The 26,803-nt window shown below is 40.9% G+C and overlaps 1 protein-coding gene across 6 annotated transcripts in view; it reads left to right on the forward strand.

Moving 5' to 3' along the window:
- LOC127456258 (SH3 and multiple ankyrin repeat domains protein 3-like) overlaps positions 1–26,803 on the forward strand; it is a 333,686-nt gene that overhangs the window by 298,748 nt on the left and 8,135 nt on the right. For 3 of the 6 annotated variants that reach the window (XM_051724660.1, XM_051724664.1, XM_051724662.1), the window contains 8 exons: positions 1,945–2,027; positions 6,967–7,091; positions 8,585–8,720; positions 14,191–14,271; positions 19,162–19,185; positions 19,490–19,614; positions 20,334–20,439; positions 20,714–23,177. In XM_051724660.1, coding sequence (XP_051580620.1) covers positions 1,945–2,027; positions 6,967–7,091; positions 8,585–8,720; positions 14,191–14,271; positions 19,162–19,185; positions 19,490–19,614; positions 20,334–20,439; positions 20,714–23,177 — 3,144 coding nt within the window. Of the gene's footprint in view, positions 1–1,944; positions 2,028–6,966; positions 7,092–8,584; positions 8,721–14,190; positions 14,272–19,161; positions 19,186–19,489; positions 19,615–20,333; positions 20,440–20,713; positions 23,178–24,836; positions 24,886–26,803 lie in introns of all 6 variants that reach the window. The other 3 variants (XR_007899810.1, XM_051724665.1, XM_051724661.1) reach the window with 2 other exon arrangements.

Below are 26,803 nucleotides of genomic sequence, written 5' to 3' on the forward strand. Positions count from 1 at the left end.
TACACTTTATATTTATAATTGCCATTGGGAATCGGGCTCAGTATGGTCTGATTACTGGTAGGCTCCTTATTTTGAAACTGAGCATGAACTAGATATCCTCTCAAATTCCCAGCTCATTTGAACACAAATAGAGAGGGATGTTGAAAAGTGTCAGAATCGGAAGTCAGAATCGGATTATAGTAAATGCCAATGTTTTTTTTTTTTTTAAATAGTCCTCAGATGATTAGATAGTGGTAACAGTAACAGAAACCTTTTTCTCTTTTCTTTTACTTGTTTCTAATAATTCAGGACGTGTTTATTGAAAGGCCACATTGTACGCATCATCAATCCACGACTGTGTTGAGAAAATCGTTTTTGCATTATATCCGCCTTCTCTATAAAATCACTATCAGAGTGACACAGTCGCCTTAATCTAAAAAATGTACTTTTTGGTAAACCCCTCTTTAGAGGTGTAGGGTGAAAACTTGAGGCAAGGAGGAGTGAGTTTCTGTCAGTCTCCTGAGTATACAGAGTATATTAATAATCTAATGGTGTAGAGGTTAGGTTGTCACTTTCTTTTTTTCTGTATGTTATTGGCCATGATTTGTCATAACAGATTCTCATTGGCTGCTTTGTATTTTAAATTTGGATGCATTTCACCCCTGGTTTGTAAACAATACCTGATGAAGGTCACATGATCGAAACGTTGCATTAATAAATGTATACACAGATTGCAAGCAACAGCAGTGTGCGGGATTCATTCCTTTGGTTATACTCTTATTAAATTTCTCCTACGCACAATCATGCCACGGTCCAAATCACTGAGATCACATTTTTTCCCCATTCTGATGGTTGATGTGAACATTAACTGAAGCTCCTGACACGTATCTGCATGATTTTATGCACTGCACTGCTGCCACTTGATTGGCTGATTAGATAATCACATGGATGATTGTTGGTGCCAGACGGGCTGGTTTGAGTATCTCTGTAACTGCTGATCTCCTGGGATTTTCACACACAACAGTCTCTAGAATTTACTCCAAATGGTGCCAAAAACAAAAAAAAACATCCAGTGAGTGGCAGTTCTGTGGATGGAAATGCCTTGTTGATGAGAGAGGTCAACTGAGAATGGCCAGACTGGTTCAAACTTACAAAGTCTACGGTAACTCAGATAACCGCTCTGTACAATTGTGGTGAGAAGAATATCATCTCCCAATGCTATTCTGAGATGCGAGATGGTGCTGTTTTGGCAGCACAAGGGGGACCTACACAATATTAGGTAGGTGGTTTTAATGTTGTGGCTGATCGGTGTATGTGTGTTGGTGGGGGGGTTGATCGGGTCTACAGGCGGGTAACTGTAGCTCACATGACTAAGGAAGAACAGATTTGTCCCTGCTGTTAGCACTGATGATAGCTATCTCCATGCATCCAGACAGATGGACTGTATGTGTGTGTGTGTGTGTGTTTTGGGGGGGTTAGTGCAGGGAAAAGACCACCATCGGGATACATGCTTTGTCTCTCTCTCTCTCTCTCTCATGAGCACTCTATCACTGATGGGCTGCACTGTAAGTCATTGATGGTTAACATTGTCTTTTTTGGCATCTGTGCCTTTAAAAGGATCTCTTTTGTCTCGGTTGCATTTTGAGTTTGACAGACAGTGAGAGAGAAAGTGTTGAAGGCCCTTAAACGTCTGTCTTTTAATGTAATAGCATAAGAAGCTGGATATAAGCATTTGCTTCAGTCTCCTAATGCAGTTAAAGAGGCTACTCTGGAGCCAAACAGAAGGACAGAAGCTCCACCTGGTCATTGTCATAGTCTCTGGACTCTCGCAGCCTCAGCTTTTAATCTGATTGGCTCACTGCTCAGGGAGAGTAGTATTGTGGTAGTCTGGTGGGGAACATCCCAGGTATACCCCATCATGGTGCTGGAGTCTGACCTTACTTTCCTACTCTCTCTTATGCCTAGTGATTACATCATCGAGGAGAAGAACGCTGCACTACAGAAGAAAGAGAATGAGGGATTTGGCTTCGTCTTACGAGGAGCGAAAGGTAAGATGAGATGTCTAACTCTATGCAAAATAGTATGTGGCCTAAGTTTGATGCTGTTACAGTCAAAAGTTACATCAACTTTCACATTATAGGGTAATGCTACACTTTTTAAAGACATGCTCTAAATTTAATACAAGTGAAGCTTAATTAACAGCATTTGTGGCATAATGTTGATTACCAGAAAAAAAAATTATTTAGACTCATCTCTTGTTTATTTATTTTTTTTTAAAAAAGAAAAGAAAACGATTACAGTAAGGCACTACCAATAGAAGTGGATGGGGCCAGCCACAAGACGTAAACATGTTAACATGATTTTAGTGTGATAAAACCGCTTACTAACCTTATGTGTGTAAAGTTATATCTAATACTGCGGTTTTCATCGTCATGACAGCAAAGCTGTAATATTGGATATAACTCTACACAGAAAAGGTTAGTTAGCGTCATGTTAACATGTATAATGTCTATGTCTTGTGGCTATACTTTTGAAGCAATGTGTATTTTAACATTTATTCACTTCCATTGTCAAGTCAAGTGGGTTTTTATTGTCATTCCCTGAAAAGTCGTTACTCCAGGACCATGGTGCATCACAGAACAGTACGCAGGACTACATAAAGTGCAATACACAACAGAGTGCAGGACAATAAATACACAGAACAGAACAATAGATACATAGGACAATAAATACACAGGGCAATAAATACACAGAAAATGGGCTGTAGACTGTAAACTATTTTGTAGTGTAGCAGCAATAAGCATAGCATAAATACATGTATATGTATACTTAAGTATAGCAAAAGTATAGCATAAATGAGTTCCATAAATATAAGTGACTGATGCAGCTTTGTAAAGTGCAGGTGTGCAATGTTTTTGAGTCATACTGGGTTAGGTGTTTGACTAGGCCAGGTGAGCATTGGGAGGCAGCAGGGTGTTGAGTAATCTGACTGCCTCAGGAAAGAAACTCTTGCAGAGTCTGCTGGTGGTGGCACGGCTGCTCCTGTACCTTCTGCCAGATGGCAGGAGGGTGAAGAGTCCATGAGAGGGATGAGAGGGGTCGTCGACAATACTGGTGGATTTGCGGAAGCAGCGGTTGTTGTATGTGGTGTCGATGGTGGGTAGAGAGACTCTGATGATCTTTACAGCTGTTCTCACAATTCGCTGTAGGGTCTTGCAGTCGGAGACTGTGCAGTTTCCATACCACACGGTGAGACATCTGGTCAGGACGCTTTCTATCTTCCCTCTGTAAAAGTTGGTGAGGATGGGAGGGGGGAGTTTGGGTCTCTTCAGCCTCCGCAGGAAGTGTAGGTGCTGCTGGGCCTTCTTGGATAGGTAGGTGGTGTTGAGAGTCCAGGAGATGTCCTCCATCATATACACAGCAAGAAACTTGGAGCTTTTGACTCTCTCCACAGTTGTTCCGTTGATGTGCAGTGGTGAGTGGTCTGCTTGGGTCCTCCTGAAGTCAACAATCATCTCTTTAGTCTTATCAACATTAAGAGATAAATTGTTGTCTCTACACCATTCTGCGAGCTGGTTCACCTCCTCTCTGTACGTTGACTCATCATTGTTTCTGATGAGGCCCACAACTGTAGTGTCATCAGCAAACTTGAGGATGTGATTTGAACTGTACTTTGCAGCACAGTCATGAGTCAGCAGGGTAAACAGCAGTGGACTGGGCACACAGCCCAGGGGAGCACCGGTGTTCACTGTGGTGGTGCTGGAAGTGATGTTGCCGATCCTGACGGACTGGGGTCTCCCAGTCAACAAGTCCAGAATTCAGTTACCGAGGGAGGTGGTCAGACCCAGCAGGTTCAGCTTTGTTATCAGTTGTTGTGGGATGATTGTGTTGAATGCTGAACTGAAGTCTATGAACAGCATCCTTACATAGTTGTCCTTTTTGTCCAGATGAGTCAGAGAAAGGTGAACGGTAGCAGATATGGCATCCTCTGTTGAGCGGTTGGGGCGGTAGGCGTACTGAAATGGGTCCAGTGTGGTGGGAAGACTGCTCTTTATGTGTTTCATAACTAGCCGCTCGAAGCACTTCATGCTGATAGGTGTGAGTGCAACGGGCCGGTAGTCAATCAGGCAGGACACAGATGGTTTATTTGGCACAGGGATGATGGTGGTTATCTTGAAGCACACAGGGACAACTGCTTGGCTCAGGAAAATGTTGATGATGTATGTGAGAACATCTGCAAGCTGATCAGTACATTCCCTGAGCACCCGGCCAGGTATGTTGTCAGGATCTGCAGCGTTCCGTGGGTTAACTGGACAGAGTCTTCCTGACATCTACTGCAGACAGACAAAGTACTTGGTTGGTGGGAGTTGGGATTGTCTTCCCCACTGGCATGTTGTTCTGTGCTTTGAACCGTGCGTAGAAATCGTTCAGTGCTTCTGGGAACGAGGCATCACCATCACAGACAAGTGGTGTAGATTTGTAGTCTGTGATGGCCTGAATGCCTTGCCACATGTGCTTTGTGTCCTTGGTGTTTAGGAAGTGACCGTGGATTCTTTTTGCATAGTTGCGCTTCACCTATTTGATAGCCCTGGACAGATTGGCCCTTGCTGTGCAGAGGGCTGCCTTGTCGTCAGACCTGAAGTTTGTGTCTCGGGTTTTCAGCGGTGAGTGCACTTCAGCAGTCATCCACGATTTCTGGTTTGCACGTGTGGTGATGGACTTGAAGGAAGTCACATCATCTATGCACTTGCTGATGTAGCCAGTCACTGATGCTGTGTATTCCTCCAAGTCTGTGGTGTTGTGGTATGTAGCAGCCTCTCTGAACATATTCCAGTCTGTGTGTTCAAAACAGTCCTGAAGTGCTGAGATGGCTCCCTCAGACCAGGTTCTCACCTGTTTCAGAACCGGTTTGGAAAGTTTCAGGAGTGGTCTGTATGCTGGGATTAGCATAACAGAGATATGATCCAAGCAGCTGAGGTGGGGGCGGGGTGCAGCCTTGTAAGCACAGTGAATGTTTGTGTAAACAAGTGTTTTTACCACAGGTTGCGAAATCAACATGCTGGTGGAATTTTGACAGCACTGATTTCAGATTTGCGTGTTTAAAGTCCCCGACAATGAAAAATCCATCGGGATGACTGTCTGTAAGTTACTGATAGCTGTGTAGAGTTCACTTAGCGCTTCCCTTGCGTTAGCGCCAGGTGGAATGTACACCGCGACAATGAGCATGGTGGTAAACTCTCTGGGTAGGTAGTATGGCCAGTACTTTACAGTCATAAACTCCACCAGCGACAAACAGTAGCTTGAAACCACAACAGCATTCCTGCACCATTCGTTGTTTGTGTAAACACACAGACCACCGCTGCGAGTCTTACCAGACAGTGCTGCTGTCCTGTCGGCATGATGTGTGGTTAGCTCGGCTAGCTGAATGGCTGCGTCTGGAGTGCTTTCGTTGAGCCATGTTTCCATAAAAATTAGAACACAGCAGTCCCTGTCTTCACGCTGGGTAGTTAGCTGTAGTTTAGTACCTCACTGTAATGGCAATTTTTGCATATTTTTAAATAAAGGAGGGTTGAGTCGAAATTGTTTTTTGTGGAAATCAACATTATGCCACAAATGCTGTTAACTGAGCTTAACTTGTATTCAGTGCTGGGTAGATTACTTATAAATTGTAATCCGGTACTGATTGCAAATGACTAAAATTGCAAATATAACTGCATGCAGCAATTACTGGGGCCAAGCATTAATACAGCAAAGCAAGCAGCTAAGCAAGCATATCCGAATAATTAAATTAGACCAAAATCATAATTTTTAACCAAGCAGTTTGAAGATTATTTAAAAAAAATAAAATTGTTTTATAGCTTTTGACCACTAGGCAGTGCTTGGCCCCTAATTACAGGGTAATCATGCTAACTGCATGTAAGGAAGTATGATTGGGCATCACTGTTTACAACTGTAAGAAAAGTGGGATAAAAACATAAATATAATTGCATATATTGCAATACAATTCATTCAAAATTTTTACCAATAGGTGGCGCTGTCCCCACATTTATATGGTAAGGTCAGGCTGTGGTCATTATGTTACACACAAAGTTCCATGAAAGTACGACAAAGCTTTGCAGAGGTACAGCCTCAGATGCTTTTTGGCGACTTGGCATCAAATTCGTTGGCGCGCTAATTGAGAACCGTATTGTCTAGTTCAAAAAAGTAAGTTTTCAGTTAAATTCAAAATGGTGGACAGGAAGTAAGGCTGACCATGGCAAATTTAGTGTATTCAGCATGACCGAAAGAATATAAAGAGAGTAGTGACAGGACAAAATAATCAAACGTTATAAGCATTTTTAAAGATTTCATTATAATTGTTGACCACCAGGTGGCGCTGGCCCAAAACTTTAGGGCATAGTGCCGATGATTCATGGCATTATTTGACTGAATATTGAAGTGGCAAGTTTTATTAGAGTTCAAACTCCATTCAGATAAATGCAACAGTGCATTTATCTTAAAGATTCTAGTGAAATCATAATAAATTAAGCAAGAGTTTCAATGTTATTGCAGTACTTACAGTAATATCTCGGTGTGAACCAGTGACCCTGATTATATAACATATATAGCAATGACTCAACAGTATTGTATTAGACATGTTCAGCAGGGATTGTGTGTGTGTTTGTGCCCTCTCGGGTGGCACCATCCTGGGTTAGAGTTATGAGTCCTTAACGCCATCTGTTACCCACATGGTGCATAAATATCCCTCTTATGAATATTGTGTTTTGCTCGTTTCTCTCTCACACATTCTTGCTCGCTTATTTTCTTTCTCAACATGTCAATCTGCTTTTTAGTATTTTAGAAAAGGAACAGAACAGACAGCATCCTTTATACAAATATTTAAACCTATGGAAAGGCTTATTTAAAGGTGAAGTTTGCCATTTTTATGCATAACACTGCTACAATACCAATATGTGACAATGCATATGATTTTCTTTTTACAAATAGCGGAGACGCCTATTGAAGAGTTTACACCCACACCTGCCTTTCCCGCTCTGCAGTATCTGGAGTCTGTGGACGTAGAGGGCGTGGCCTGGAGGGCGGGGCTAAGGACTGGAGACTTCCTTATTGAGGTATGGAATGGATGTCCGCTGACATCACATAAAAGTTTTTGGTAAAATTTTCTATGAAGCCCATATTTATAATGCATTGTAAAGGCATCATACTGCATTCATAATGTCTCATAATACACCTTATAATAAGTTATACAACAGTTATAATACATTATAAGACTTCCACTATTCATAGTAATACCTTAGAGTATAACGCATTATAACACAAGCAACTTCCAATTTTAACGCAGCAGAAGTTAATAAAATTAATCATATAAGTGCTGTCATGCAAAAGCAATAGTGTAAACAGTCAAAAGGCTTTATGACATGATCATATTATAACCCATAACATAAACATGTAACATGCATACATTACACACCAAAGATTGTCTACATGTGTGATCAACATTACATATTTAGAGTTTCTGATATATTTTAACCTTATTTTTCATAATATCTCAAAATGTACATTGAATGTGTGTTATTTTGTATTTTGTGCATGTGTAATGTACTGTATATAACTTCCAGCATGACTTGTAATGTCTTATAAACACTTAAAAATATCTTATGGATGTTTATAAGAAGACATTGCATTTGTCATTGTACTTAAAGCATACCTATTATATTTATTACATTATAACTTCTACAGATAAAATTGGATGTTGCTTGTGTTATAATGCATTATACTCTAAAGTATAACTATGAATAGGTAAGTATTATAATGTATTACAATTGTGGTTACAATCATTAATGAAAAGTTATAACATAGTGAGTTCTATTATGAGACATTACTAATGCATTATAATGCCTTTACAATGCATTATAAATATGGGATTCATGGAAAGTGTTACCAAGTTTTTTAGCCATATAACTTTGTCTTGTTTCCTTTTTCTGTCATCTACTTGTGTTTTTCATGTTTATTTAAACTCATTTTAAGCTCAGTTGACAGCATTTGTGGTGGGAAACAATATTTCCAACTCGTCCCTCATTTATTAAAAAAAAGAAAGGAAAAAAGCGCATAACAGTTTAGTCGCTTACAATAGAAGTGAATGGGGCCAGTCCATAAACATTCAAATACACATCATTTCAAATGTTTAGCCACAAAACGTTCTGTAAACATTGTATATGTTAACATCATTTCAGTGTGATAAAATCGCTTACCAACCTTATCTGTGAAATGTTTACTTAGTGTGGCTATACTTTTGAAACGGTGAGTATTTTAATGTTTATGGATTGTCCACATTCACTTCCATTATAAGTGCCTCACCTGTAACCCTCATTTTTTATTTTGTTTAATAAATGAGGGACCAGTCTAATTTATTTATTTATTTATTTATTTATTTATTTTGTAGTAATCAACATTATGCTATAAATGCTGTTAACTGAGCTTAACTTGAATTGAAACCGACAATACAAGTAACAGCTGTGTAAAGACCTTTAAGATGGTCTAAATTGCTGGTGAAGTGATGGAGGAGCTGGTAACAGTGATGGTTTGTTTGTAATTGGTCTCTCAGGTAAACGGTGTAAATGTGGTAAAGGTGGGACACAAGCAGGTTGTGTCACTCATACGGCATGGAGGAAACAGCCTCCTGATGAAGGTGGTGTCGGTCACACGCAAGCCAGAGTCTGAGGAGTCGGTCAGGAAGAAGGGTAAGATCTCTTTCAATATGTGCAAATATAAATCATATATTGTGTTATATAACCCTGCTGAAACAACTAGGTCATACCAACTCAGGTGGTCTAGCTAGTCAGCCAGTTAATGTGAATTTGCTGACTGATGGTTTTGTTTGTTTATCGTGGGCAGGGCTACTGGAGTCACACAGAAGTGCTCTTAAAGGCACGGGTTGCTAGGGAACGGGTCTTTGATGCTCTGTACTGTATGTGTTCAGACAGTTAGAGGTTTGTCTCAGCCGGGTGAATCTAGACTCAAACATGAGTAAAGAAGTAGTAAGAAATGTAACCATGAGAAGAATGGTGGAATTAAACGTGCAAGTATAATGATTGTAGTCATTGGAAGCAGTAATGATCGTGTTTGTCAGAGGAGAAAGTAAATGACAGGGTTGTTTGTCATGAGAAACTGTGATTACTAAGCAGACTGAAGAGCCAAAGTGTTTCTTGTGCATGTGCGTGGGGTCTTACACAAACAAAATTGTTTCGATTCAGTGATTGTGAATGAGATATCTACAGCTAAACCACCAAACCCAAAGAGTAAGTCTGTTTGGTGGAATAAATTAATAGGAACTTAATGTATCTAGATATGTTTATTTGCTTATAATATAGCATCCTAATATCTATAGCCCAATATTTGTAGCTTTGGTGCTGCTGGCTGAAGTTTTGAGACGGTCCCTTAACACACTCCCCACAGTTTTAGCACGTTTTAGCACAATGTGAAAACTTTTCAGACAGTCCCTTACCCACCGAAGGCACAAATTAATGATGTTGAACGATTCCGCGGTGATGCCATCGGACCAGATTAAATACAGGACGAATCGCATCCCGTATTGATTAGATACGGGACGCATCATTTCATCTTTAAATACGGGACGATCCCGTATTTTATGGGCCGGGTGGCAACCCTACTTGGGACTGCTGCTCTGAAATGATGATGTCCAGAAACTGGATTGCATTCATACTAGCATGGCAATGCATGGAGCTAGCGCATGCAAAACGTCGTTTACGTAAACCTGGAGATATTAAAGGTGCTGTAAGCTATTTTTTTTCATGGAAAAGTGTGCGAAAAATGTTCCTACTCCCTTAAAGATATTAATGAAATAATATCTGACAGCTGTAGACTTTGAAAAACAGCAAACAAAAATGTGTTCACGGACATTGACGCTTTTCACCTGTCAGTCATTTTGCTCGTTCTCATTTGAAGCGGATCATTGAGGCTATGATTCATAATGTTTGTCATTTGAGGGCGATATTGTGCCAGTGTTGAATTTGAGAGCCACAGGAACAAACAATGCTGCTCTTTTGCTCGTTTTTTGTCTCAAAATTATCTTTGGAGGGCGGGGTTTTGGAATGAGGGGGCATGGCTAATTCAATGGCTCAGTCACGTGAAAGCTTTAGAACGCTAAAATCGCTTACAGCACCTACGATTCGACATTAGAGGTCGCTGTTGCCCCAACCATTGCAAATGTACAGTTCTATCCTTATAATTGGTCATTTGTACTCATGACAGAAAAGGCCTCGTGACCCAGCAGACAATGATCCGTGACCCACTTTTAGGTCGTGACCCAGTGGTTGAGAAACCCTGATGTTAACTATCCAGATTTTTATCTGCAAATCCCACATAATCCTTATCTTCTGTTGACCTGTGCATTTCAGTGGATGATAGCATGGCACTGTAAATGAGCGAATACCACATAAACATGTTTAGGCCAAATATCACCCCAAAATCAAAAGAGATAAATGAAGAAGGTGAAGCATATTTTATGTTATTGATAGTGATAAAGTTCACAGTGATTTTTAGTTGGCATGATGCCAAGTATGACATTCTCCTGGAACAACAACACACATATGCCACGTTCACACTAATAAGTTTTTTATTTTGTTTTTTTTAACGCGTTAATTTCCTCTCATCACACTGGAATGGAGTTTTCCTCCACCGAAAACAAAGTTAGGAAACTGAAAACAGAGTTTTCAGATGGATTGGTGTAGCCATAGTTTGAACCCTAACCCTAGGCCCAGACACAATCTGCAGAACTTGTTTTCTGAATTTCTGCACTAATTTTCACAGGGAATTCTATAGAATGGATTTAGAAATTGTCAAATGCATTGTTGAGGAATCTAATATGAAACTGTAGTTTTTCAAGCTACAAGCTACTCAACTTAAATTGTTAAAGTACAGTCAAGCTACTCTCTAAAATAAGTATTTAGCAGCACTGTAAGTTACTTACAAAAAGTAGCTACGTTGAAGCTATTTAAAAGAAAAAGAAAATATTATTAAAGAGCACCTATTATGGTTTTTCAAATATGACCTTTCATGTAGTGTGTTATATAGCTGTTTGTGAATGTAGAAAAGTCTGCAAAGTTTCAAAAATCAAAGTGCATGACAAATGGAGTTATTGACTCCCAAAAGAAAGAACCGATTCTGAACACCTGAAACGAGTCGTTAGTAATTCCAGACTTACTTCCTGTACTACCCTACGTAATTTGGTAACAAAAAACCCACCTCTGGTCTTCATTGGCTGCTCGAGAACAGCTTTGACCCGCCCTCAAACGCTACACTAAGTGGTAGACCAATCACAACAGACTGGGACATCTGACCAATCAGAGCAGAGTAGGCTCTCTGAAAGGAGGAGTTTAGAATGAATCCTTTAGAATGGATCATTGAACGAGTCGTTTTTGACACTGGGAAAAAAAGGTAAAGGTAAGGATGCATGTAAATCTATTGTATGAGACCTTTAAAACAAATTTAGGCACGTTTAAAAACCATAATAGGTGCTCTTTAAATATATAACAATTAAACAAATAGGGGTACAGCATTAAATCAAACATAAAAATGTATACTAAATATAAACTAATTAATGTTCCTATTCTGTTTGATAATTTTTTGGCCAAACTCAATTTTTCAGATGTAATAAAAATGTTGTGACTTTTCCTCCACTAGCCATCTGAACACACACAAATTTGGACTTAATTCGATAAGTCTAAGTGGTCATAAAAAAAACAACACATTTTCTGTTTGCGGTCAAAATTGACCGACTGTAGGAAATGAATGGCAAAGACTAAAAAACAGAACCATTTTTTTTATTTTTTTTATACAATATATAAATAAGCCACAATGCAAAAAAAAAAAAAAAAAAAAAAAACACAGAGAAATGAAGGGGTGAGACTTTAACCCATGCAAACACACACACACAAATGAACTAGTGACATTATAACACAGAGCATTTTTTTTGTTTTTTGTTTTTTGGGGTGGGGGGGAGGGGGTGGAATAAAATCTATGAATCAGCCACAATGCAGAAGACACACACACATAAATGAGGGAAAAAGGTCATAACACACCCACAATGCAGAACACATGTTTTGTTTTGACAGTAAATAGTGTTTATCACAACGTAAATCACATTAAGCGTTTTAACTGTACCTATACTGTACTATTGAATTAAAAGTGCTGCAGTTTTTCTCACGTTCACTGAGCCTCTCTTCCAGAATGAGCACTGGCATATGCACTTCAATGTAATGCCATGATTCATGAATAGGTGCGTTTACTGGTGTTTTGGAATCACAATGGTGAGAAACAGTCATCATGCACTCGAATGCTACATGTTTGACAAAATTCTCCTACTTCTGACACAAAACGTGCGCTGATTGTCAATTTGATCTTTCCCTCTGCCGTTTCTCACAACTCACGCAAAAGGTGTGTGTTTCAGGTCCATTTCTCTCGGTTTGTGAAACGTTCTCAGCAGTTTCGTTGAGAGATGCTAAAATACGGGACAAATTAAAAATAGAAATCTGGATTTCATACAGAACGCAGTTTTGTTCTCTTAAAGATTCCATATTAAACGGGATGGTTGGCAACCCTATTCCCAACGCTACAAATGAGAGAGAGGACAGTTCACGTGAACGTATTTGATTACTGCTAGAGACTATTTAGACCAAGACGGAGCACTTGTATTAAAATGAATGGGAGAAATTGGAACAACCAATATGGTGGATGTAGAAAAGGAAGTCCTGCTTTACAGGTAAAAGAGCCATCTTGAAACATAGCGTTTTTAGTGTGATCTGAGCAAAAGAAGAACAGTTTATGATCCCACTGTTGTCAGATTTTACTGCTGATCGTAATCTTGACCAACCGTTCTGGAGATTCTGTCTTTCCCCATTCAAGTGGATACAAGCTGTATTTTTTTTGTCATGCTGCTTGTATCCAAAGAAAATAGATGCCCGGGAGCGTTTCAAAGATGGCGGCCAAGTGGGCTGACTTGCCTTGAAAAGGACTTTGTTACTGCTTCGACTCCATCGCTAACATTTGTAATACAGTGTGACAAATGTAGCATTTTGTGACTACAGTGCTACTCGCTGGGTAATGTAGCTCGTTGCTGGAAAAGCTACACTATTGTGAAAATATTTTAACAACTGTCACAGGTTACGAGCATTGCTAGTTTTAGTTACACCATAACATTTGAAATGTGTTAAATGTAGCTGGGAATACTGCACTCTCATTGTTAGCTGGAAGCAAAATCAATTAGACAAAATATTTCATAAACAACATTAATCTGATTGGTTAATAGGAATGTTGATTCAGGAACATGTGCTACTTGGCAAAACAATGGCAACCTGCAAAGTTATTGCACAGTTGTGTAACTGTGTGCATGCAAACTATCACACACTTATACACATATTACTAATATGCAAGTATTAATGGAGAGTATCTGTTGTTAGTTTAGTGGCCATATCCTCCCCCACACAAAATAACACAAACACACACATACAAACTCACTCTCACACATTCAGTAGATTCTCACAGTTGAAATGCACAAACCCAGGCCTTGCTCCTGCAGAGTTGCCATGGTTACTACAATGCATGTTTGAAGTAAGCATTGCATTGGTGCCTTGGTATTTCTCTTTGCTATCTCTCTCTCTCCATCTCCACTTCGGTCGGCAAGGTTGTTAGCTGAAGGAGTGAGGACTTTTCGTTACTGAGGAGACAACAGAAGCGTCTGATCTCCTGGAAAACCTCTCGTTTTTTTCCCCTTCTTTGCTTTGTTGAGCGTGGCTAAGCGGTGCTTGGGAGTTGTAGCATGCTTACGGATTATGCAAAAGTTCCTGTCTGAGAGACAAAGAGAAAGCTCTGCCAACACCCCCCATAGAAAAAGGAAGGGTTGTAAGAGGAGAAATGTGAAGGATTTTGAGGGACTCGAAAAAAACGATTATTCTACCATTGGAAGGCCATCAATGAAGGAAGTTTGTTTGTGGTTTCACAGGCACCCAGGAGATGTCTGATAGCTGTGTGATCTGTAGAAAGAAAGAGAGAGAGTTTAATCGTGGTGTGGCAGCATTGTGTGTAGAGATCTGCGGATGAAGATGGGGAAAAAACGCTGGCAACTGCCAGTGGGCAGCCGTCGTGAAGGCCCCCACCCCATCTTCTCATCTACTCCATGCCTTTCCTCCACAGCTCCCCCTCCTCCGAAGAGAGCACCCAGCACCACCCTCACACTGAGGTCTAAGAGCATGACCGCTGAGCTTGAGGAGCTGGGTAAGATGCCCTCAAACAAACACACGTCTACACCAGGGCTGGGTGATATATATGTTGAATATTTCAGTGAATCGATTTGAACATTGCTTCAACAATTCATTCGGGTCAGTGCAAATATTTGTTAATTCTTCAACTTTGGGAAACTTCATGTCCCAGGGGCTGATTTTTTTATTTTATTTTTTATTAAAACTTTGTTATTTTTGTTATATGAAGGTCACATTCAAACTGAATTGGAAACTTTTTTACTAGGGCTTCATCATTTATTTTTGGTACTTTTCAAATGTCTTATGTATAGATTTGACTGTTTTAGCCTTCAGACCCAGACTCAGACTCAGACTTTCAATATTGAACTATGAAAATCCATGTTAAAAATCCAAATTATTATATATTTAAAACACTCTAAACATAAAGTGAAATAAACATAAACCTTTTTAATATTTATTGCGTGAAAAAAAATTACGACTGTCCCACAGTTGTGGTGTCATTTCCACCACACTAAACAATTTTGCCCCTAATAAAATCTTTTCAAAAGTTAGTGTACTTGTTAACCAAGTCAACAAAATACGGAGTCCCAAAGAGGACAGGGCGGGAATTTTTTTCTGAAAAAGTTTTGCATTCCCTTGCAGTTAATTTACCATGGTTTTACTACAGTAACCATATCTTAACCTTGATATTCATAGTGAAACCATGGTTACAATATTGATACAGTAGCCTATACTGTATTAAAAGCATGGTTTCCACCAAAAAAAAAAGCATGGTTACTTTTCATAGTTACTACAATATTACTATAGTAAAATCATGGTCTCTGTCAAAAAATAAAAATAAATAAATAAATAAATAAAAATCAAAAAATGGTTAGCCTACAACTATCATACAATACAACAATCATACAATATTACTAGTATAGAAAAAACATTTTCCACCAAAAACTAATGTTAACATATACAACTTTTGATTTTAAAAATCATATGTTGAAATTAACTTTAACCAAGATTAATAAATGCTGTATTCATTGTTAGTTCATGTTAACTAGTGTTGTTTACTAATGTTAACATACAGTATGTTACCTTATTTTAAAGTGTTACCGCAATATTACTATAGTAAAATCATAGTTAAACTATAGTATTTGCATAGTAAAACCATGATACGCACAAAATTATGATTTTATTACCATAGTTTTTGTTTTCCTGTAATATTACTATGGCTTCACTATGAATACCATGGTGAAAATATGGTTACTGTAGTAAAACATGGTCAAATGTATTGCAAGGGAATGCAAGACAGAAAAAAAAAATCCTGCCATGACCTCTAAGGGGCTTAGTACAAAAGCAGCAGTGAGGAAAACAAAGAAAATTCAAGGTAAACATCACTTGTGAGCAGAATATTTCCAATTACAATCAAGTTGCAATTTTGCCAAATTATGCAAAAAGTGTGAAAATATTATTTAATTGTGTGAATTGAGGATGCATAAAATGTTAGCTATGAAATTAACCTTTGGCCATTGTATTTGAAAAAGCATTAAAAATGTCATTTCCTGAATCCAGGGCATGCTGAGTGACTCCAGCCAGGTCTCCTAAGCAACCAAATTGGCCCGGTTGCTAGGGAGGGTAGAATCACATGGGGTAACCTCCTCGTGGTCACTATAATGTGGTTCTCGCTCTCGGTGGGGCGCGTGGTGAGTTGTGCATAGATGCCATGGAGAATAACGTGAAGCCTCCACAGTGAAGCCTCCCTATGTATCCGCGGTAACGCACTCAACAAGCCACGTGATAAGATGCGCGGATTGACGGTCTCAGACGCGGAGGCAACTGAGATTCGTGCTCCGCCACCTGGATTGAGGCGAGTCACTACGCCACCATGAGGACTTAGAGCGCATTGGGAATTGGGCATTCTAAATTGGGGAGAAAAAAATTTCATTTCCATCAGCGTTATTTCCAGCACAGAATTCTACACAATACAGAATTTGAGATGTGCTGGAAATTACACTGTGGTGAGAATTTTCATGACTTCATGAAAAAATTACATAAATCTCCTGTGATGCATATACACACTGTTAGACATAGTCAGTACACAAATATAAAAAAAGGGGGGGGGGGGGGGGGAGAAAGAAAAACTAGTGTGTGAAAACAGGCACTGCTTTCTAGAAGTCTGCAGTGGTTAAAGTGCCCGAAGTTGAAGAAACACCCTAAAATGTGTTGGTACATAGTGCTGTTTATTACTTTGTATTTTTATATTGGTCCATATAAATAAAATAAAAAATAAATATCAATCTTTTTTGTTTACTTGGTGAAAAAAAATTTTGGGGGAAAAACATGCCTTGATAATTTTACTGTGTTTTACCTCTTGTTTTACATTTTGAATCTATTTGACAACAATGTTTGGTTGAAATGATGGTTCCTCTGACTGAACAGAATATCACCCTTTTGAGCCATTTCAGAGCAAATGCATGTTTATTTTTTAAATGGATTGAATATCATCAAAAGGCTGAAAATATTGAGATATAATTGTTTGATCTATATTGGACTGTCCTTATGCATGCACACATGGAAGCAGGGGCGTAGCAGTCATTTTAAAAGTGGGGGGGACACCGCTGTCAGTAGGTGGCTTGCACAGACCCAACACTTACAGTGCAGTGTTACAGTATATATTAATATATAAGTATGATATAAGTATTATATTATTATATATGTATTATTTTTTATATTTGTAGAATTTTAAAGATTCAAGTATTGCAAAATAATTGCAAAATTTCACAAAATTAGCTGCGAAAATAAAGGGCATCTTGTGGAGCACTTGCTTCTGTTTCACTTGACAATAAAAGACTGAGCACAAGCTGGTCCTGAATAAATAATTTAATCAATTACAATAATGACAACTGTGCATGTGCACAATTTAATTTTTTACTCTGTACTTGTGCATTGTGGGATTTAAATATATCCAAGTGGCTCGAGTGTTTTGACTACTGTAACGAAGTTCAATGGAAAGGAGAAGGCGAGAACCGGCTTAACATTATAAATAATAATTTAATAACAAACTTAAAAAAACAAACACAAACACATGCCGGGCAGCTGCCCATAACTCTCTCTCTCTCTGGAACTGCCGTCTCCAGTCGCCTTTATCCCTCTCGAGGGCTTGATTAGCCTGATTAGGGGCCAGGTGTGCAGCATCACGACCTGGCCCCGCCCTCCTCCCTGCCACACTCCTCCCAACTTTCCTTCAGGCCGGGGAGCCCCCGGCATGACGTGCATACCCCCTCCCCCTTCCGGGCCCGCCTGCCGGCAGGTCATCCCCGCCTCTTCGGACCTGGGAGGGTGACAAGTGGAGAAAAAAAAAAAAAACGAGAGGGAAAGGCCAACACGGAGTGACAGCGGGAGAGAGAGAAAAAAAAAACATACTCGCCAGTTCTCTGACATGCCGTCGTCCGGTTCTCGACCACTCCACCCTCTGGTGGATAACAGCCGCTCCTCCCCAGGTGGACCGGAGCGAGTCCTCCGAACCCTGGCGGACAGAACACCCTGTCACGTTTCGGCGGCTGGTAAGGAACTCCGTTTCGGCTCCACAGCTCCAGGGGGCCGGCAGCGAGCCCCTCCTCCCCTCGCAGATGGCGGCCGTTCCTCCGCATCCAGGCGGTCGGCAGCAACTCCTCCGTCCCCCGGCGGATGGCCACGGCTGCTCTTTTGTGTGGATGGCAGTGGCGAGGACTCCACGACAGCGCATCCCTCCTCCTTCCCGGGTTGCGGCACCAATGTAACAAAGTTCAATGGAAAGGAGGAGGCGAGAACCAGCTTAAGAATATAAATAATAATTTAATAACAAACTTAAACAAAAAGACAAACACAAACACATGCCGGGCAGCTGCCCGTAACACTCTCTCTGGAACTGCCGCCTCCGGTTGCATTTATCCCTCTCAAGGGCTTGATTAGCCTCCTCCCTGCCACAACTACGTTCACCAAAATCCATTTAATGATTCAGTGACCATTTCTGGTGATGCCAGAAGGTGTTGACAAATAAGTGTCTTGTGTGAAATGAGTTAGTCACTGAATCAACGATCGAAAGAACATTTTAATCCTTTAAAATGTGTATGTCTACAGACCTACAAAGAGAATTTAATAGAGGTTTTAAACATTAGAAGAACAAAGCAAATCTTTCATTTCCCTAGAGTTTGTGAGTTGCTGAGCATGACTTTTCAAGATACAACAATAATAGTCTTATAATAATTATAATGAGTTTCGATAACATCCGTAAGTTTTCATGTATAAAAAAGTGTGTCTACATATCTGTTCACTTCAGTAAAATACATGTGTTCTAAGAACACAGCGGATCTGTCTTTTTTCTTACAGTTTGTCGAGCATTGTTGAAAGCAACTTTGTAGAAATGAACAGAGCCGCGTTGATTAGACTGTCTGACTGACGGCCTATTATTTAAGGGTTGTTTAGGCTCATGAAACTCACCTGTGATTGGCTGGATGATCGCTCAATCAGCCCAAAGTAACAAAACACAAAGAACACTGTATACAAATCCACCATTTGGACTCGGTATGAGTTTAGCTTGGAAAAGTGCAGGGGACAAAAATCACCTTTTTAAAGAGTGCGGTGGACAAGTGGCTGCTACGCCCTTGTATGGATGCAACCTTCCCCCTCTGTCTCTCTTTATTTCTCTCTCTTGTTTATGTATTAACTGTGTCATCTCCCTTCTTCTGCCATTTGTGCTGTTCAAAACATCAGCTGTCTCTCTCTCTCTCTCTCTCTCTCTCTCTCTGTGATTTGAGTTTACTGAGTTCATTACAAACACACTCGCACTCACGTTTACACACTGCAACACGTATCAACAGACATTTGCTGCTGTGAGACTTTAATGGAGAAGTGTTCTGTACATTTATTTCATGCTCAGCCTCTGCCAGGAGGAGAAGAGGAGGTATGTTCATAGAAACCAACTAAATCAGTGCAAATATCCTACGTGTATTGATGCAGCATCTCACACCTTGCTCATGCTGGAGTTGAATGTGCTTTCATTGTATTGTAATACACCTTTTGCCAGGAGCATTGATGCATTATGACATACCGTAGAGGAAATAATGTAATATGCCATTAAACATTTTATATTTACATTGTCATTTTTGCATTCCACAGCTTCTTATCTGATAAGATGCACATATTACATCCAGTTGAGTATTGTTTTTGTGTTTATGTTATGATCTTGGTTGTGTGTTTGTTGACAGAAAGGCTAGATGAGATTTTGGCCTCTCAGGAGACAGTACTGAGACCAAAGGTGGAGGCGGACTACAGAGCAGCCACGGTGAAACAACGTCCTACCAGCCGCCGGATTACACCAGCAGAAATTAGTGTAAGATACACACACACACACACACACACACACACACACACACACACACACACACACACAAATACAAGGTGAATTTAGGCAATTTTGGCCACTTTTAACAAGTCATGCCAATGAGTGCATTTACATGCACAACAATACACTGATCAAAAATGAGCTAATTCATAAAACCCATCGATGCAAGTAAAACATATTGTTTTTCTCCAGTTTTGATGTCAAAACGTAAACACATTAAATTAGCCGCCAGAATGCAGGGTAATGCGAAAAAAGTCTACTGTAGATGTGCCAGTTGGGATTGGTAAAAACAAAGTTTATGACCTCTCCCTGATAAAAGAACACTGTTTAAGAAGTTTACATGACCTTACATGTTGTTGGGTTATAAAGCATAATAGGTGTAAGATCATTCATGTAACTACCCTGGATGTCAAAAGGCCATGCAGGCACATTGAATGTCAAAACGTGGTCCAATTTATCTGAATTCACCCTATAAATAATAGATACATCTACACTCTATGATTGATCAGATCTTTGATTTTTTTTTAAATGAGCTGAAATATCATATAATACCATGTGTCCATTAAGCTGTAAGATTACCAAGAGAATGTACAGTAAAGCGTTTTAAATTACAATAGCCAATCAACAGCAATGTATTGATAAAATGGCAAAATATCCTTGCTGGATCTTTTTGCCATTAATGTGTGTGTTTGTGTGTTTTTGTGCAGACTCTATTTGAGCGGCAGGGTCTGGCTCTTCATGGTGCTCTTCACCCAGCGTTAGAAAAAGCCCACATGCAGCTGCCAAAAAGCATGGCCAGAACCAAATCGTTTGGTAATCCTTTGGGAATCTTTTACACATTCACTCTATACCTGAATTAAACTTTCAGTTTGACCCAGCAAAAAACTTTCCTTTCTTCCTATTGGTCTACTCCTTGATCATCAAATCTGAATGCATTGCAATTCATTACATTCTTCCCTAGTAACATTTGAGATGCTAAGAAAAAGGGGAGCATTAAGAGTAACGAGACTATTGCACACATTTTCATTATCTGAGCCCTGCCAAACCAAAAATAAGTTTTTATAGATCTATCTGTCTGTCTGTACAGGAGCGACTGAAGAGGATCGACTGTCTGCCCTTGCAGCGGAGCACAGGTTTCCGCGGAGCTCCTCCATGACGGACACACTGAGAGACAGCCATAATATCCCTCCCCCTCCCCAAACTGCTCCCCCACCTCCCCCGTTGTTTTACTATCTCGATACGGGCCCTCCTCCTTCCTTCTGCCCGCCCCCTCCACCTGGCCGAGTTCACGACCCCAGCCGGTCCAGTTTTAAGCCAGGCTCTGAGCCCAGACTGCATGCCTTGCCGCAGACCATGTCTGCGGAGCTGTTTGAGCCTCCTCGTCATGCCGCCCACATGGAGCGGCAGAAGAAAGCTCGCTCCATGATTATCCTTCAGGACTCCTCCCACCTCCCCGTGGAGCCAACGGACATCCCGCGGCCAGGTTCAGTATCGACTCCACCCGAAAGGATCAAGCGGAAAGGTAGAGTCATTGATAACCCCTATGCCAATGTGGGCCAGTTCAGCGTGGGTCTGTTCACGCCACCTCCAAGCAAGCCACAGCGAAGAAAGAGCCCGCTTGTAAAGCAACTGCAGGTGGAAGATGCTCAGGAGAGAGCCTCGCTAGCACTGGCATCCATCCATGCCAGAGAACACTCTCCCTCTGGGCGTCTAGCAGCACACCACACCAGCAGGGCTGAATTCTACCAGCAACAGCAGCAGCTGTTGAAGGCGCGCAGTCAAGCTCAGGCTGAGGGATTGTTTCAAGGTAAAGGACCCTTTGCTGCCGCCATTGCTGATGCTGTGAAGGACCGCGAACGTCGTCTGGAGGAGAGGCGGAAATCCACAGTCTTCCTATCAGTGGGCACCATGGAGGGCAGTTCAGCTCCACCCCCTGAGGCCCCCTCACTCACTCCATCACGGTCTGTTGACGAACGATTGCTCACCCGTGAGCTCGGCCAGTTGCCACCTCCTGCCTTGGCATTGCGTCCCTCCCCTGGGGGCACCACATTCATTCACCCACTGACGGGCAAGCCCCTGGACCCCAACTCTCCACTGGCACTTGCGCTGGCCGCAAGGGAACGGGCATTAACTTCCCAGAGTCAGTCCCCTTCCAGCAGCCCTGAGCCCAAAACTAAACATGAAGCTGCTGGAGGGGTGTTCTACAAGGTGACCCAGACCAAAGAGACTGAACGCTCGGAGGGCGAGGGGGGCTTCACCTCACCCCCTTTTTCCCCTGGAACGAAAAAGATTTATGAAACCTCCACCCCCACCAGCAAGATTCAGTGGGGAAGCCCCATATCCACCAGGAAAGAATTGGAGACAAGGACAGAAAGGAAAGAGGACAGGAAAATTGAGGACAAGAAGAGTATGATCATCAGCATCATGGACACGTCTCAGCAGAAAACTGCTGGGCTTATCATGGTCCATGCCACGAGTAATGGTCAAGCCGTGGGGGCTAGCCCAGAGCATAGTGCCCCATCTCCTAAAGGGGCATTGTCAGAGAGCCCAAAACCTATGTTGGCTGAAATAAAGCGTGCTAAGTCCCCTGGTCCTGATGCACCTTCAATATCCACCCCACCTCCAACCTCAACTACAACCACCCAGCCACCTCCCTACCCTTCCTCAAAAACCCTGACTCAGGGTAGTTCTGAGGAGGACATGGAACCCTACACAGTCACCTTACCACCTGCCATGCTCTCTTCCAGTGATGAGGAGACGCGAGAGGAGCTCCGCAAAATCGGTGTGGTTCCTCCACCGGATGAATTTGCCAATGGCCTTCTTGCAAAGGCACTCGAAAAGGCAGTACCTCCTGCTCCAATGTTGACGCAGACGACCCCTTTTGTCATGGCCCCGCCTACTCCCCCTGCCCCTCCAGCGGCAGCTGCCAAAGCAGCACAGGTCCCCGCTAGCAGCGGCCTGCAAGCAGCCTCAGGGAAGCCGTCTGAGTCCCACTTGGGCCCAGAGTCTGCTGCTGACTCTGGGGTGGAAGAGGTCGACACTCGTAGCTCTAGCGATCACCACCTGGAGACGACGAGCACCATCTCCACCGTCTCCAGCATGTCCACTCTGTCCTCGGAGAGCGGCGAGCCTATGGACACCTACACCACCCACGCAGATGGCCAGACGTTCATTCTTGATAAGCCGCCAGTGCCTCCAAAGCCAAAGCTCAAGTCCCAGCTCAGCAAGGGCCCGGTGACATTCAGGGACCCTCTACTCAAGCAGTCCTCTGATAGTGAACTGCTCTCACAGCAGCATGCGGCCGTTCTGGCAGCTGCTGCGGGAGCCTCAGGCCCGGCCAGACCCCGCTACCTCTTCCAGAGACGCTCGAAGTTGTGGGGGGACCCCGTGGAACCCCGTCCGCTTGCAGGGGCAGAGGAAGGCAAGCCCACTGTGATCAGCGAGCTCAGCTCACGGCTGCAGCAGCTCAACAAGGACACTCGCTCGCTTGGTGAAGAGCCGCTTGGAGCTTCGCTCGACCCTGGAAGGAAATCGCCCGTGGTCGGTGCAAGGTAAGGGGTGAAATCTTCAGGTATAGCTGAGCTACTACAAAATTTCCCAAAGAATTAAAACTCCAATGAAAAGGTTTCTCAAAGTGTTGCTTTTCACCATTTAAACACTTTTGCTTAGAGTAGGTAATAAAAGGACTGTTCCAGGTTCAATACAAGTTAAACTCAATTAACAGCATTTATGCCATAATGTTGATTAGCACAACAAATAATTTTGACTCATCCCTTGTTTATTAAAAAAGCAAAAACCATTGTTACAGTAAGTCACTTACAATGTAGTTTAATGAGGCCAATCTATAAACAATAAGTACACTGTTTCAAAAGTATAGCCACAAGTCATAAACAAAAAGCATGTTAACATGATTTAAGTGTGATAAAATCTGCATCACTGCGTTTACCAGATTACAGTGTTTACCAGCATAAGGATAATTAATAATAATATAATATATCCAATAATACTGGATATAACTTTACACAGATAAGCGATGACTTAAGTCATGTGAACAAGTACAATATTTACATCTAAATGAGTTATTACGACAAAAGAAAAATGTGTGGTAATCAACATTATTCCACAAATGCTGTCGAATGAGTTTAATTTGTATTAAACCTAGAATATTCCTTTAAGAGAATGCAGATAATTATCTGTACCACAAACACACATTTAATGTTAAAGAACTGCTGTCTTGAACTTATAACATGAACACTTTTCTTCCCTAAAGAATGTTTAATTGAAGCCCATGGTTTGCCTTTGTAACTATGAGAATTTAATGAACATATATGAGATATTTACATGAACATTATAACATGCTATGTATGCTCCAACCTGTGAAACAGTACAAGATGAGTGGAAAGTTTTTTTTTTCCCCATTTTGTCTGGAAAAACACCATAAAGGAATACCAAAGTACATAACCGGTGTCTGTCTAGAGTTTTTTTGAGACTTGAGGCTAAGGTATACTTAGTTTTTCTGCATGCCACTACGTCTTGCGCACAGTGAAATGCTCTAGCCATTCAAAGTATACTCTTTTGACCACGAACCCAGAGGGACGTGTTTGCCGCATGTGCACTAGTACTGCTTTCTGACTCTTTAGGACAGTCAATGCCAGGCTCATGTACAGAAGATGTGCACAGACATGGAATCTCCACTTGTCTAGAAAAACTGGGTGTAGTGGAGACGTAGTGGTATGCGGAAATCCGAAGTATACAGTAGTTTGGCCTTTAATGCGCACTTTTTAGTAAAAGTGAGGCGCTTCAAATCCAAATCTTAAAACAATTCACTTTTCTTACTTATTTAGAAACATTATGTTTAATATGCTTTCTTCGTTGAGAAGTTTGGAGCCCCAGAACTATCTCAGCATTGGCCAACCACTGGTAAGTAAAGTAGAACTGCTTCAGGCTGATCTCACAGCTGAACCATAAAACCTATAGGCTATATGTAGAGTGATATAGACCCAATGCTACCCTTCTGTAAATGCACAAAGACTCTTACTAATACACACAAGCTACAGGGATGGTTTGATGTAACATGGTGAATAAAAATAGTTTCATATGAGGGCTCGGAGACCAATGTTTATTTTTCTCTCTTGATTTTTTCAAGCACAAGCTATGTACTATTTTGCTTATATCCTTGAATACAGCTGAAGTCCTTTATATCCCAACAGATGTGGCAAGGACATGGAAGACAGTAAACCTTAGCTTTTAGCAACTAGGGTAAATCAAACGTCATTCCTTTTTATTTTCTATTCTTTAACAATCCACTAATCCCATATTATTCAATCACTTTTGCTGATATTGTTCTGGGTTTTATTAATCACTTCTCCAGGTCCTGTGTTTCCTTGTCCACCCTGGCAAATATAATAAAAATTTTGTGTGATCTATCCCTTCAATCAAATCAATCCAAACTTGATAATATCAGTCCGTTTTGTCCATCAATTTCCTGCCACTATTACTTCTGTTAAGTTATAGAAGACAGATATTTAGCTGAAACAGCTTATACATGATTTGGCAAAAAAGTTTCTCAATGACATGAAGGTGACTACATTATGGCATAAATTTGATTTTGATTATGAAGCGCTGATTTAACACCCCTCTTTGCCTTTGGGTGTTCACAAGGTAACAGATGGCCTGAGGGCATGCACCATCGAAACTGTTGACCTTTCACCTTCCAAACTCTTTCACATCTAACTCGGCCTTCTGCTCTGTGGCTCTGTTGTAGCAGTATTTATGTGAGTCTGTATGTGATTGAGAAACATGTCTTCCTTCTTCAACTTCACATATGATATGAATATGTTTTATAACCCATTACTACCTTTGTTTTGTGCTTTGACACATATGGGTAACCTTAAAATCACTGATTTTGTTTTGTTTTTTGTCCCTTTATTTTATTTCTATATTAACTAATAAAGGTCTTTTGAAAGTGGATTGTAATAAAATAAATTATATTAAATAATATTAGTTGAAACGTTTGACTTATCATATAATCTTAATGATAAACCACTATAACCATCACAATGTCATTATCATAATAATAAATAGCACAACGAGTAACCGTCATCTGTCATTTGTCAGTCTGAATAGTCTCTTGTCGTTTAAAACTCTTTTTTTTCTCTCTCTCCCTCCATTCAGACATGCTGTGTAAGCTTACTGTGCATGCCGAGTTTTGATTTCTGTAGTTTTGTGGCACTTTTGTCCTTTAATCATGCTAACATAGTGATCACTCTAGCTTCTTCTTGGATAAGCTGTTGCTCTCATGTGGTTTTATGCATTGTTTATATTTCACACATATTTGTTCATTTTGTTTTTTGCTTCGTTTAATTTAGTTTTGACCATTTGACCAGAACAGCACCTTACCCCAGACACAGGATATAAATATGAGTAATAACATATTTTATAAACTGTAAAAAAAAAAAAAAAACTGTTAGTGACAGCTCTAGCTGCAGAGTTTTGGATCTATTGTAATCAGGCAATAGTTTTAGCTGGTAGGCCAGTAAAGGGGCAGTTACAGTAGTCGTGATGATAGTACTGAATACAGTATTATTTATATAATATAAACACACACACACACACACACACACACATATATATACAGTATATACAGTATATATATATAGATATATATATATGTGACGAGAAGGAGGGCGGGCTTATCAGCCGAGGAGAGGGATAAGGCCAAGCCGGATGCAGCAGTTCGAGAGAGAGAGAGAGCCACACACAGCTGCTGTGTGTGTGTTTGTGTTTTGTGCCTTTTTGTTTAAGTTTTCATTCAAATATTACTTTGACTGTTCAGCCGGTTCCCGCCTCCTCCTTGCCGGGTTTTTTCACCAATGTAACAGGGTTAAAATGGGCAAGGAGGAGACGGGAACCGGCTGAACAGTCAAAGTAATATTTTAATGAAAACTTAAACAAAAAGGCACAAAACACAAACACACACACGACAGCTGCGTGTGGCTCTCTCTCTCTCGAACTGCCACATCCGACTCAGCCTTATCCCTCTCCTCGGCTGATAAGCCCAATTGGGGGCCGGCCATGCGGACTCGCGGCCCGGCCCTGTCCTCCTCCTCGTCACTATATATATTTATATATACTGTATATATATATATATATCCATCCATCCATCTTCTATAGCCGC

The sequence above is a fragment of the Myxocyprinus asiaticus genome, chromosome 18, assembly GCF_019703515.2.
Source record: "Myxocyprinus asiaticus isolate MX2 ecotype Aquarium Trade chromosome 18, UBuf_Myxa_2, whole genome shotgun sequence".
NCBI classification, from domain to species: Eukaryota; Metazoa; Chordata; class Actinopteri; order Cypriniformes; family Catostomidae; genus Myxocyprinus; species Myxocyprinus asiaticus.